This window comes from Phaethon aethereus (genome assembly GCF_964289735.1).
Source record: "Phaethon aethereus genome assembly, chromosome: 14".
In the NCBI taxonomy this organism is placed as follows: domain Eukaryota; kingdom Metazoa; phylum Chordata; class Aves; order Phaethontiformes; family Phaethontidae; genus Phaethon; species Phaethon aethereus.
The window spans coordinates 9,054,836-9,069,222 of NC_138590.1; the positions used below are offsets into that span (position 1 = coordinate 9,054,836).

The 14,387-nt window shown below is 53.8% G+C and overlaps 1 protein-coding gene across 1 annotated transcript in view; it reads right to left on the reverse strand.

Annotated features, from left to right (window-relative positions):
* The window catches only part of HTR4 (5-hydroxytryptamine receptor 4), a gene marked incomplete at both ends in the record, with an annotated part of 145,046 nt that extends 133,455 nt beyond the window's left edge, over positions 1 to 11,591 (reverse strand). Inside the window, 1 exon segment of the mRNA XM_082006449.1 lies at positions 11,540 to 11,591. Within this exon segment, the coding sequence (XP_081862575.1) occupies positions 11,540 to 11,591 (52 nt within the window).
* Positions 11,592 to 14,387: the final 2,796 nt, after the last annotated feature.

Sequence of the window (14,387 nt, forward strand, 5' to 3'; positions counted from 1 at the left end):
TATACTCCTCAACTACCTGGCCAACGCTTTTTCTCACCTGGAAGTCTGGTGATAGCAACGGCAGATGGTACTTGTGCCTAGGAGAAGGGCGATTTGGAAAATAACCCTTATGCTGGAGTTTAACGCTCTTTTCCTGTTACGACTCTACCACTTGAAGCCAGCAAAGGAGTTCCACTGGACGTAGCGTTCTGTTGACTCCTAATGTTCTTGGAAGACGCTTTCTCTTCATCTTTAACCCTCCTGCTCATTACTATTTCACTGATTCCTTTAGCCTCCCTTATCAGACACCTACATGTTTTAAGTTCTAATTTATAGTCATTGCTATTACCTTCCCTTATTTTTCAGGGTACATGTTGACTGGTTTGGGGGTTTTATTTTATTTCCTTTGCCCCTTCTCTGCTGAATGGTAAAAATTTTGCTTGATAGTTTTTCCTGTTAGGGAAAACATGTTTTTGTAACATCCCCACAAAGGGCCCGTAAAAAGGAAGCATGTTCCACCGCTTTGGCTCATCTATAATCAGCTGCATCCTTCAAGTCCTCTCAGGCAGACATCTGAGAAGGGCTTTAATGGTGGTAGCTTTGACTCCACTGATGTTAAAGCAGCCATGGCACACCATAAAAGCAGCCAGCACTTCAGCAGATTGCCACAAACACTCTCCCCCAGTTTTTCTGGTCCATATGAAACCAGCCTGGATCTCATCTTGCCAATCACTTCACTACAAGGGCCCCGTTGTACACACTCTTGTTCAGCTGAGGTGCTGCACTAGAGTCAGGACACCTCAGGACACCTTCTTGCCTGATGAGCAAGGACTCATGTATGGAAGAGTTCATTCGTTGGATCCAAACGTTCAGCTGCATCCTTCAAGTCCTCTCAGGGAGACCTCTGAGAGAGGCTTTAATGGTGCCATCTGTGACCTTCCTAATGTTAAAGCAGCCATGGTACACCATAAAATGGATGGATCATTTGTTGCCATCTGTCAGTCCAAATTAACCCTTCTGCATTTGAGGACAGTCTTGTGAGCTTTTCATGGATGCTATGAGAGCGTCTGCTCAGATGCTGAAACGGATAAAGTTGAAGTTTACTCATTTCAAGGACTTTCAAGCATAAAGGCGGAAACCTTCAGGCAGGACTAGCCACAGCACAGGTGTCCCCAGGGATGCCAGAGCCCAGCGGCTCTGGCCCAAGGGTCAGACACTCCTGCTGTGCCCCACGCACAAAGAACAAGAGAGGGGGACATGGTTCAGGGTTCTGTTTCTGAAGACTGACAAGGACCCTGCGCCTGGGCTCCCGCTGGGAGAGATGCCGTGCAAACGGATGGGGGGAACTGCTGGCCCAGGCGAGAGCTGACTGTGCCTCACCCCTCTTTAATGTACGGCATCAAATCTGTCTCCATGGGAACTATAATAGGGGCAGAACTTGTCTGTGCCATCTCAAAGCGAAAGGGGGGGAAAAAAAGTCAAGGAAAACAACGAGCCTCACAGCAAAGTAATCGTGAGCAGACGGCTGAGCAAGTGCCGCGGCGTCACCCCACGCCGGCCCTTTGCTCTGCTGGCTCCGGGCTGGGATGAAGCCCTTACCCCGCTCTGCCGTAGCCGACAGCCGCGCTGGTGCTTGCGGCTGCCAGCCGTGCCGCTGCGAGGCAAACGCCGAGCAGCAGCCACCGACCGCGACTTCGCTTTGCGGCGTGGGGCTGAACACGACTCTCGCCCGGCCAGGGATCAGAAGACAGGCACCGAGTCGGGGCCGGCAGAGGGAGCGTGGGGATGCAGCTGGGAGTGGGTAGGACCTTGTGGGCCTGGTTTTTGGAGGTGTTGAGCCTACACAGAGCTCACTGACTTTAAACAGTACCGTGGGTGCGAGTACCTTTACAGACGGAGGAGATGAGGGGCGGGCGGAGTAGGTGGGGACGACACGTACTGAAGGCAGGGCACTGAACTCCTGCCTCGGCTCTGTGAAATACGGATCCAGGGATCGCAGGAGCAGAGGGGAAAACCCAGAACAAAACGCTCTCCCTGCTCGACTTTGTGCGACGGGTCCAGATCCAACCTCCGCTGCGACAGACAAAACCAAGTCATGGCTCTGTAAAACCCTGTGAATAAGCAAACCCTCCTGTCTGCACCGGGGCATGGGAAAAACACCCCAGCACCACCAGCGCAGGAGGTCAGCAAGCGGCTTTTCACCATTATCTTCCCATCCCAGCCTGGAGACAGGACCCGGCTGGGCTGTCGCTGCACCCCGGCACCACCGTGCCCCATGCTCAGGGATGACTCTCGCCCTGGGGAGCAGCTGCCATCCCACCACCCCTCTCCACCAGCGCAGGAACCCCTGGGCGAGTGCACCTCCAGCTATTTTCTCTAATTGTTCCCCTAATCACATAAAATTGTCAAAGTTCAATTTGTCTTCTTACAGAGTAATTTGCTTTCCACCATGCATTGCTGGCTCTGTCTCTCACTGTAACCCCGTGTGTCTGCAGCCACTCGAATGCATTAGGGTTGAGGGGGGGCCCAAATTAGATTTGTTCTAATAAAAATAAGTCTAATGGAATTACACAACAAGACCAGATTAAAGTCAGCTGCTTTGAAAATACTGGTTTTGGTTTCGTGTTAGCTGAGAGAACAAGCATAGGGCTCATCCCTCTCCCATTGCCCGACCCACACATTAAGGCTCCTGTGGGAGGTAATCCACCCTCTGCACCAGCTGAGGCAGAGGTTACATCATGCTGACAACCACCAGCTTTTTCAGAAAGAAAGCAGATCCACAATAAGATGCACGAGCCAGGAAACAGAAGTGCAAGGAGATTAAATATGAAAGTCACGAAGCACTTTCCCCCTCTTCCCCAAAAATTGCGCCACAACAAGGTTCTTCGTAACTAAATGCAGCCCGCCCAGCTAAAAAACAGCGGTTGCATGTGCCCACATGGCAGCAACCTCAGAGATGTGGCTGGCCCTAAGCTCAATGTGTGGTTTACCTTTCCTATGGCTTTATTCTTACCCACACACGCAGAAGGCAGGAGCAGAAAATATGCTGGTGTTCAGTCCTCTGGAGACCTGAAGGAACTGCCCTGCTTTCCCACTCTAGGCACAATTCAAGCATGGTGAGAAATGATGCCACACATTTTCTTTCCTACATCAGCTCAGAGGAGGAATGAGATAATAAGAAGACAGCTGAGGGCAAGTGTAGGCCACAAGTGCAGGCCTGAAGGTAGAAGTTGCCATCACCAGCTGAGCCCAATAGGGTGACAATTTTGGGGGTCAGTGCAAGGCAAGCAGAAAGGGTCCCCCTAATCCTCAGCATCCTTGTAGTCAGTGTTCAGAGTGAAAAACTCTGTTTTCTAAAGCAATCAACCAGATTTCCAAAGAAATGTCAATACCATTTAATTTGGTGTATTGGTCTTCTTAGACTTGTAAATTTTTTGGAGAAGCTACCTGAGAAATGAAGCACAGGAATGACAACATCAGAACAGAGGATGGTTTCTAACTTGGCACTCATCACTGGGGTTTTTCAGCAAATGGTCTAGGGAAGCCGTAAGTGGATAATTAATTAGTAGTCTTCCCATGAGGGAAGATTTTCTTTAACCCTCAGGAGCTTAGTGATCATCATGCCCTGACACAGGAGGCTCTACCGACTTGGCGCACTGTCGTCGCAGATGCCTAGCCACAGAATTCTCAGTATTTATACCAACATGCACGGCAGTCCTTGTGCCAGATCCCCAGACAGCTTAAATCAGCGTGGCTCCTCAATTAAATTACTGAGATTACTTCCATTTACACAAGCTGGGCATCTGCCCCTGTGAACCGACCCAAGCATGGGGCAATCCTACCCCACTTCTCCGCTCCTGTACACCACCAAGAAGTGGAAGGATGGCACTCTCCTGCTTTTCACTCAAACGACAGCTTTGGTTTCAAACACAAACCCACGATGAATATTTCCATATTGTGTAGTGTGACAGCTGGATGTGCAAGGCAATATTTTGCCTCCTCACACCTTCTCGGCATACATTCCATACCCTTTGCTTGCTGCTCCTACAGCGTGGGAGACAGTAGGAAGCGTGGTCAGTCTCCATGGAGAACACTGTGGTCCTCGCCTCAAGGTGCTCAGCTCCTTCCTCCGTCCCAGTGCACCACGGCACCAGGATCTGCATTCCCCCTTGTCCTCCGCACCACCCCAGGCACTGCCTCCTGCTGTTTCCAGCCCAGGAGCAGAGTGTGGAAAGCAGGAGAGACTTGAGGTGCCCTCAAAGGAGAGGTGGGGAATTCCCCATCTCCTCCTCTTAGCACCCCTCTCACCACAGGCTGCCTGCAGTCCTCTGTCTCATGTCAAACCAAATCACCCTTGCATTCATCTGGCAACCCCTTCCACCAGGTCCAAACAGACAGTTCTCACCAAAAGGACTTAGACCCATGCTGGCAGGCACCCTTACCTGGAGGAGCACCTTGCTCTTTGTCCTGCCTCAGATTTCCCGGAGATAGGGACTACTTGGAAAAGGAGAGCAAACGTGAAAAACTCGAGGCATTGCCAGCTGGCTCCAGAGGACGGGGAGAAGGAGGTGGGGGAGAACCACTGATGGCACTCACAGGAACACAGTTGGCGCAGAGGAGCTGCATGTATGATTTGGAGACTTCCTAGAGGGCTTTAGTGAGCCAACAAGCACAGTCAGTGCACTTGCTCCTCTTACTTTTAAATCATTGTTTACAAAGTCCTGGGGAAATTAAACTATTTATGTCTGTCCCCAGTAGGGGTCTGTTTAAGGAAATAAGATAAACATACCTTAGTCTGTAAGCACTTATTATATAAGCAAACACGCAGGTTCACTCATATGTTTGTTTTTCAACAGCATTACTGGACAGTATTGACAGTGCCGAGGTCAGGCTGGGAGAGGAGAAAAGAAGCAGTGAAGATCTTTTCAGAGAAGAGGAAGGCTGCTGCTGCTCCTCGCACATCGCAGGAGTTCCCCCTCCTGGTGGGAACGCCGCAGGGAGCCGAGTCCCCAGGTCCCCCCACCTGGGAGCAAGGGTGGGCCCACCTGCGGCTCCTGCACCGCTGGTCGTCCCCCAGAGAGCCGTACTGCACAGGCTGCTGCAAACCCCACGCTGCCTTCCCAGGAGACTTCCCTCAGCCGGGCTACCCATCATCCGCTGCCTCAGTGACAAAGCCCAAATGGTCTCCTAAAAAACTGTACCTTGCCTTTTGCTATCCCAAGCAAAAACTAGTCAACTGCTGTAACATGGGACAGAGAAAAATCATTCTCCTTCAAGAAAAACAGGGAAATATTCCCATTAAAAGTATTTTATTTTTAAAAAGAAATTAAGTCATAATGACATCACACACTTCAAAGCACAGTCCAGGCCAACTGCCACTGCTGTCTGGGAGTTTAGAGCTGGCAAACCAGGACCTAAGCTCTTTCCTTGCCGCCCTGAAGCAGCAGAAACTTGCAGCTGTGTAATGTTTTAATTACTCACCCTTCTATGAAGTTTCCGGGGGGGGAAGTTTGTTTTGGAGCTAGGGAAGATGCCTTGGGCGGGTGAGGAAATGACACCGGTTTTTCACTCACAGGCACAGCTCTGTCTCTCCTGGCGTCAGATCCACAAACTGGCTCCACTCCTAGTACCTGGGCAAAGCACCCGGACAGGAGCAGCGGGACTCCCACTAACTTGCCTCGGCTGCAGAGCGAGTCTGAGCAAGGCCGGTGTTCAGCAGCAAGGAAACACCCTGCCTCAGCGACACGAGCGTGGGACGGATACAGAGCTTGGAGAGCTCGGATGTGACAGGGAAAGCTTTGCACTATGGACCCCGGGACAGAGCACAGAGCCGTCTGAATCCCCATAGCTCCATTCCTGGAAAACACCTTCCTTCAGCGTCTTCGCTCAAGCGAAGTTTCCTACTCCCGCAAAGCCCGACGAGCCTCTGCCTGGTAACTTCGTGGCACCGGGCTCCTGCTCTGCCCCAGCCGCAAGAACGCTCCTCGCCTTCCCGCGGGCCACCGCTGGCAGTCCCGGCAGTTCGCCGAACGCCGCGGGTGGAAGAGATGCGGTGGCATCGCCGCCGGCGGCGGGCGGCCGCGCCGACAGCACACACCGGTACCCGCCGCTGCCCGGCCGCTGCCTGCGCGGCGGCACCCGCGCAGCCGCCCCTCGGCCTCCCCTGCCCTCCCGCTCCCTCTGCGGCCGCCGCAGCCCGGCCCAGCGCCGCCGGCACCTACAGGTGCCCCCGCCACGCCGCGGCGCGCGGCTCCCCCGCGGGACGCCCGCTCCCCACGCCGGCCCTCCACAGCCGCCCCGGGCACGCGCGCTGCCCACGGCCGGCGCAGCGCCGGCGGGCACGAAACGAGCGAAGACGGTGACAAAACGGCAAAGCGAGGTCAGCACGGGTCAGCCCCGGGCAGCCGCGGGCGCACCCGGCCCCCGCCGCCCGGAGACCCCGCTCTGCCGATCGCCCGGCGGGGCAGGCTGCGCTCCGCCTCCCCCCGCCGCCCCGGCCCGCCGCTGCCTTACCGCCGCCCTGCCAGAGCCCCGCGGCGCACGGCGCGGCTCCCCCGGCGCGGCTCCTCATGGCGGCGGGGCAGGACGAGGCCGCCCGGGCCGCTCTCCGCTCTGCGGTGGCGGTGCGGGGGGGGGGGGGGGGCGCGCTCTCCGCCCGCGGGGCTGCGGCGCTGCCTGCCCAGGCGCGCTGCCCCCGCCCCGCCGCTCCGCGGCCGCGGAGAGCGCCCGCCCCGCGAGCAGAGGGGCTGCCCGGCCCCGCACCCCCGGCGCTCCCTTCCCAGCCCACGCCGAGGGGAACTGGGGCCGTCCCGCCGCGATGCGCACGGGCCGGGGTGCTGCGCGTCTCCCCCCGCCCTCCCCCAGCGGAGGGGGCTCTGCCCGCCCCCCGCTACCGCCTGGAGCGCGCGCTGACGGGTATCCCCCAAATCAAGGGTAGCGCAAGTCCCCCTCGGTTCTGGCAGAGACTTTCCAATGCTCCCCGCTGTCTCTCCCGGCTTTCAAAGCCAACTTCAGGGACTTGTTCGTTTGTTTGTTTGCGGGCGAAAGGGAGCACGTTCTTCCCTGGCAGTGCCCGCCCGGTTCCTTTTCATTATAGAGCTTTGGCAGCTGAAAATCTGGCCCTGTGACCCTTAACAAACTCAGTCTTGGCAGAGATGGACACCACAACCAGCTCATCGCCTCAATTTTTAAAATACCTACTGCAATATTAGACTGAGCATAAAAGCAGGATCTGAGCAGCTCCACCTCCATGTATGCTCACCTTCCACCATCTGGATCTGTGTTGTGTGGTTTGGAGCTTTCAAGCTACAGTGCCTTTGTGCAGTGCCTCCTTTGGAAAGTGCCTGTAAACATGAGGCTCAGTACCGACAGCTGCACGAGGGAGGATTTCTGACTAGACCTGCTTTTGGAAATGAAGCAGTATTTTTCCAACTGCCAGCACTCAGCTTCAGCTGCAGCTCCGCGGTCTAGCTGCGTTCCCTCCATCACCGGTACCTCTGGGTCTGCATGAGACCAGGGAACTCCATTCCATGGGGTCCATGCTGTGCCCTAAAAAACACACCCAACGGTCACTGCCGACATGGATGACTCGCAGGCTGAAACCTCATCACAAGGCAAGGCCCTTTGGCTTGGCCTCTCCATCTTGATGTAACTTCTGGCTACAAACGTCGGCAGATCTGACTCCAAGAGACTGAGTCTGTTGAGTGAGATCCATGGCATGGGTTCAGGCAGACCGCTGCGCTCAGATGACACCTCTTGGGCTGCGTGGGTCACCCTCACTGGGAGCTCTTCAGGCTGTCGTTTCTCAGAGCAGAACTGCACTGGAACAGGGTGATCCAGAGCACACACAAGTTTAGAGAAGCAATTTCTTTTGTAGCCACCTGTTTCTTGCCCTTTAATCACGATTTTGGTCCTTGCACCTGGAAAAGGGACATCTTTGATGGTGTGTAGGTGCAGGAGAAATCAGAGCACCCAAGAAATTGCAATATATTTTGCTTGCGGACAAGATACGTAAAGTTTAAAAACAAAAACAACTTGTTTGATAGGATCCATTTTTTAAAGATTTGTGATATTTTGGCAAAGACCTTTCAACTAATCTCTCAAAAATTTTGGCGGTATTTTCAGCCATTGCAGGCAAACACGCCTTCCCAGGCTGCCAGGCCTCCTGTTTGTTGCACGCATTTGTTCATCACTATAGTAACTGAAAGACAGATAAAGAATGACATTAAGAAAAGTAAAACAAGGATCAAATCCATGAAGAAACACCTTGTTGTAGTTTGGATTTTCTCAGACTTACACCACGAAGTCGTGGAGCTGAGATGGGTCATTTTAAAACTGGAAGTTAAAGCACTCCTGAAACAATTTTGTTTTGCCTTCGTTTTCTTCTCTGAACGTGAGCTTTCTGGACAACTCAGTATTATAGCCTCTAGCTTTAATGCTAAATATATACTTAGGTGGCTTTATCTCTGTTCATGGAGCAAGCAGTTGTAGCTCTTCCTGACAAGATCTGAGTCTTCAGAGCAGCTGCTCAACTTGCCTTCGCCGTTGTTCTGAGTCAGGATCTCCAGCAGCAGCTACTCACGAGCCTGAGAGCGTAAAAGGGAAAACGCCGGAGTGCGGAGCCCTAAGCCAAGCACATGCTGCAGTTTGCATGAGCAGGTGAGCTCAAGTCAAATGGGCTTCTGCGCTTTCCTAGCAGGTGTTTAAATGCTTCGCTGGATCAAAGACCGGCAGCACCGTGGGTCAGGATCAAAGCTGCTCACCCACATCCGTCCAGTTGGAGAGTGATGGAAAAGAGAACGGAGCAGTCCCGTTCCTGCTGGCACCGCAGCAAACTCCTGTCCCAGCCTTGCTGTGCTCGCAGCGCTTTTAGGGAAGTGCACTGAAAACCTAGACGCTAGAAGGCAGATTCCAAACTTGCGGTCAGAAGAGGGTCTTGATATCGTAGGCCCCCGCCGCCCCAGCCCCAGCAGCTAGAGCCAGGCGTAAACCGCGCTGTGCTGGCAGGAGTTTGGTTCGGCCCTGCTGGAGGACGGGGCAGCAATCCCAACCTGCGCCCACCCATTGCACGAGCACTGGGTCCTGGTTGCACCATCTCTGCCACCTGATCCCTCACCTCCTGACCCTTTGGTCTGCCTGTATTGCCAAAATTTGGAGGACAGTAGTATTTCTACACCACGAGTACCAGGTGTATACAAAGCCGTCTCTCTCCAGGCAAACCCCACAGCAGCGAAGTGTTCTTCTGCCTGCGGAGCGGGCCGGGTGGATCGCGAGCCACGGAGTCATTCGCAGGAGCCTGAACAGAACGGAGCCCCTTGCATAAAGACCCCCGAATGTGTGCAGTGCCTGCGCAGAGCCGGGCTGCCGGCCGCCGCTCCTCCGCCGCCCCGCTCTCAGGACCCTGGCGCTCTCTTTGCTTCACCAGGTGCAAACCATGAAGTGGGGAAGGGATTTGGATGCGTGAAGGAGGCAGAGCGCAAGACCCTTCCATCGCTGGCTGCTTCTGAACCACAAGAACAGGTCACGCTGAACCCCAATGCTGTCATTGGTTTTGGTCGTATTACATCATGCCTCCTTCTAATGCAGATTCCCCTCCAGGATTAACAAAGGGTTTATGAGCCTGAATGGGATGCCTACAAAAGTCTAATTACATTTTTAAAAAGAAAAATGGGAAAGGATTAGAGAGGGAGATAAGGCAGTGGTTTTTTCTTCTTTCCCCCCCTCCTCCTTTCTTCCTTCTGTAACAATAATAATGCCAAAGATCTAGTTGAGGAAAAAAGTGGCCGAGTGATTTATCGGGACTGAATCACAGTCACTATGCAGTGGAATTCGCTGCCTTCGCTCCTGCAGTAGTAACTTCGTCGCTGCTTTAGATCACTGCCTGCGCTTTCAAGACAGAGAGAAGGAGATAAAACCAACTTTAACAGAGAGGCTTTTTGGTGTGCACGGCATGCTCCCTTTGAACACAGCATCGTCTCCTTTGCCCAGTTGTGTGGGATGGATTTTATTAAAAAGAGAGCCTGAATAAATTAAGTTTCTTCGGGTTATACGTGCCATTAGATCATGCAGTCCTCCCACTCTGCTGGGGAAGAACTTCTTTCTTTCTATACCGTTTTAAACGCAAGCTTCCCTGCTCTCGCTGGGAGGTTTCCTCTGAAGAAAGCCCGCTGCCTGGGCATCTATGGGTACCCAGACCTAAGCTGAATCATGGTCTGGGTGCAGTAGCTGAGCTCCCCAGCTTTCTCGGTGGTGTGGATCCCAGCCTGTTTTGAGAAGGAAACCATTGTGAAGAGGTGAGGCAGGAGGAAAATTACAGTCTACATCTGATTTACAGCACCAGCTGATTTGGTGCCTGTCCTTACTTAGAATTATGTCTCACTGTTGTCACCACCTCCTTTCTTTGCATTATTCATTATTCGGCCCAGGGAGCGCTCTGGATGCTACAGCATTGCCATGCGTCCAGCTTCCCGGACTCATGATAAAACTGTCCAGCCTGAGATAAGATGGGAAGCAGTTCAAAACTGAAGTGATCAGAAAGAGGAGGATCACACTAGTGATACCTAAACAGCCAGGCCTTTAAATAACCAAACTCTAAAATCTGTGGTATGAAATCTCGCTGTTTGCAGAGCACTTTGATTTATTCACCATACTTTATTTATAACACTACCTGGATATAGGACTCTAAAATCCAGTTCAAGGCAGGTCTGACTTCTACCTTTAAAGGGGAACGTTTGCATTCATTTTTAACAGTGTAACATTCACCGTTCATAATACAGACATCATTATTCCAGGTTTCATCTGAGGGTCACAAAATTATTTTGCAAGCATCGAAACTCCCTCTCAGAGCAACCCTCTAAGATATTTATTATCTCAGGACCAAAGAAGAAACCAAAGCAAGGGGCAACTCACCAGACGGAGAGTGAGAGCTGGAGCAGGGCCAGGCAGCTGCCTGCTGCCTGCGGGGCAGAGGATCCCCTCTGGAGAGCAGGGCAGCCCCTCCACGACGGGTGGCTTGAGCTGTCTTTTGCAAAAACCTCTTTCTCCATCAACTACACAGCCCCAGATTTTAAATGGCCCAACTTTTAAATACCCCTTTCCCGGTTCCAGTCACGCGAGGTGGAATATTAACTAAGGCTGATATCAGGGCGCACGTTTGCTTTTCTTTCTTATGGGAGACAATTTTTTTGGAGACAAATTCCCCATTTACAGTCTGTGAGCTGGAAACTACTGAACAATCCATAAGGAATTTAAGGACGAGGGAGGGTGAAATGACCATTGACAATGAAGCACCCTCAGCCGGAGCAGACGTGGGTACCTGGAGAAGCACTGGTGTGGCTGTAGCTCCGCTGGGGAGGACACGAGGCAGCGCCTGTGCTGGGCCGGCGTCCTCCTCGGCTGCCTCTTCTCTTCCCTCCAGGAAAGCCCTGTCTGTCCCCGCGGGCTGGCGCTGCTGCTGGCTCTGTGTACGTTTTGGGTTTTCCTCTCCAGCGCGCACGCCCATGGTGCTCCCCACGCCGGAGCGGTGTCTGATGGGGCTGTCCCCTCTGCTCTTCAGCATCACCTGGCGTTTCCTCCGACTCCTCCCGGGAGAGGCTCTTGGGCTGCTGGGCCATCTCAGCCCTCTCTGCATGGGCCACAGAACCATGATAGAACTTATCCCCATTTTCTTTTAACTGTTGGGTTTTTTTTTAGAAATCCTATTTCTAATGAAATTTTTCCACTGAATTCTTTTCTCCCGCAAAGAATTTTTGGAGGAAAAAGACTTTCCTGGGAGGCAGAAATACATGTCCTGCCACCCCCCAGGGCCAAGAGGAGCCAGCTTCCCGGCTCGCAGCGCCGTGGGGCAGCCGGGTGTTTGTCCTTCTGCACTGGCTGCTGCTGCTGCCGGGAGGTTGGGACCACACCGCTGAAACCAGAGCCGAGGTTCTGGTATAAACCAGCAAACAGAGGGAAGCCCCAGTGCAGGGGGGCTGCGTGGGAGCAGCCGAGGGCTGGGGACACCGGTGTCACCTCTCCCACCAGGCAGCACGGAGCACGCCGGACACGGCCGTGCTGGCTTTATAGCCCTTCTTCCTGCAAGTCCCCCCGCCGCCAGGCAGGAGGGCAACACAGACCCCTTCCCTCCCTCACCCCTGCTACAGCACGCGGGTGGACTCGCTGTGAAAACGCAAGCAGCCAGGAGCCAAGCCTGGCACGCGTCCGTGCAGAAACCTCCTGAAGAGCCCGGCGGCTGCTCAGCGGCCGGTGCGCAGCCCAGCGGGAGCACGGTCCCTGCAGCCACGGACGATGGGCGAGCGACGCTGAGCCATAACCCGGCTGCGTAGGAGCCCTCGCCGAGCTCATAATTTGTATGCATATGAGTCTGTATATATTCCGTGAGTACTGCATCTCCGAGTGAATAAGGATAACTATATGCAACTGTGAATAAAAGAGCTGAGTGAATCATTCATCATGGATTATTGATAGGATTAATTTTACCTCTTTTTCTGCTCTCAGGATGCCCACAAGCCCCCCTGAATTTATTTTTCCTCTTTCATTAAATATTTTTGAAGACAAAGTAGATTAAAACCAAGTAATTTTTCTCCTCTCTGCCTGGCTGAATGAGATGTTTGCAGTCAAGTTAACCACTGCAAATTCTCCCAGCAAGTGAGTGTCTTCTCTTCCGGCATCTGAGCCTGGAAGCTTCAAAATCTTTCCCCCTAAATGTTCACACATGTAAAGTGCAATCATGGGAATCTAAGAGGAAAATGAGCGCTACAGGGGAACAGGCAGAAATGAAGGGGTTTCACGAGCCAGCGCGAATGAGTGCCTGCCAGCTGTGTCAGGCAGGGCTCAGGCAGGGCTGTGCTCAGCTGCTGGGGCGGCGTGGGGAAGACTGCGGGTGTGCAAGCTCGGCTCGACAGGTTCAATGCACACGTGTTAGGAGGCTAGTTTTGCTCCTCATTCTGTTAACAAGGAGAAATCAGCTCCTCTGTGGCCTCTTCAGGCAAAGTCCTGAGCGTCTGTGCTGTCCTTCCAGGCAGACCGCGAGGATGAAGAAACCCAAGCCTGCCCAGGGCTGGGTACCGGCGGTGCCGAAGGACCTCCTAAGGGTGGAGGGCAGAGCTGGCCTCCACTGGCAGCCGGCGGGTCGCACCCTCGCTGATTCTAGCGGACGAAAGACACCTTCCTCTGGTAGGGCTCTCCGTGGCTTTCCACGTGGCGTCAGCGTGAGACCTCAGCGACACGCGCTCATGACAACAGAGCGTGTCCCAGTGCGTTTAGGTCATGAGCCAGCAGAGCAGTCCTGGGCTTAGCAGTCCTGTCCAAACAGGGAGGAGGTTAGTGTGGATCGGGTGCTTCCCTGCCATTTCTCACGTGCATTTCTTTTTCACATGCATCTCCTTTTCAGGTAGGGAAACTGCCTGGGAACAGAACCTGCCCTTCACAGATTTGAAGCCCAGTTCATGGTCAAGTGAAGCCAGGAGCTGGCTCCCCAGCCGTTTTGGCAAATGCTGGCTGATGCTCAGTCTTCTGCGTGTGCTTTATGCCAAGAGCTTCGTGAGCCCGGTGTGTTCGGTCAAACTGTTCACATGCAGAAGGTTAACCTGGCTCCATTTCCCAGCCCGGGGCAGGCAAAATTCACTGCCACAGGAGCAGCCGCCTGCCAGGAGCTCCCACACCATTGCCTCTCAGAAGACTTATCTTTGCACACACAGACCTCTCCATAACGGAGATCCCGGCGTTCACACGCACTGAAAAGCCAGCAGCGTGAATGCCCGTGAGCATCGCACGCAAAGTGCTGCAGCCCCTGGGAATCAGATGCTCATTCAAACCAATTTGATTCACACTGGTTTTGCACGTCAGCTCTTCTCCAGACAGGACATTGCCGATCCTGCCTGTGGGCGTTTGTACCTCCCATCACTCAGTGTGACAAGCACGTCCTGTCGTGTCTCCGTGTGGCTTCCCCTGGGCCAGCCGCACGCTGCCGGCACCACCCCGGATGATTTTACCAAACAGGCCAACAATTGTTCCCTTGCAGATGGCTGCGAACTGCGCTGGGGACCAAGGCTGCTGTTTCCATGGCAGCACGTAGATGATTCCACTTGTTAGCAGCCCTACTATTAAAATACAAACAAAAATAAACACAGAGAGTGACTTTTTCCTTCCCACCTCTTGGCCTTTGGGGAGCCTTCACCCTCTTCCCTGTGCCGGAAAGCTCAGACTGACGCTGTGGCTTTTCCCACCGAGTTTCCCCCGAGCGGCTGCCGCTGCGTGAACAGCGGCGTCTGGGGCATCGCACGTCGCCGCGGCACTGCACAGCCTCAGAAACACAGCCAGGTCAGCTCAAGTCAGCCCTGAGACGGGAGTCACGGCCATTTAGCCAGCGGGAGGCTGGTCCCAGCGGACAGGGAAGCCAGCAGCCCAAC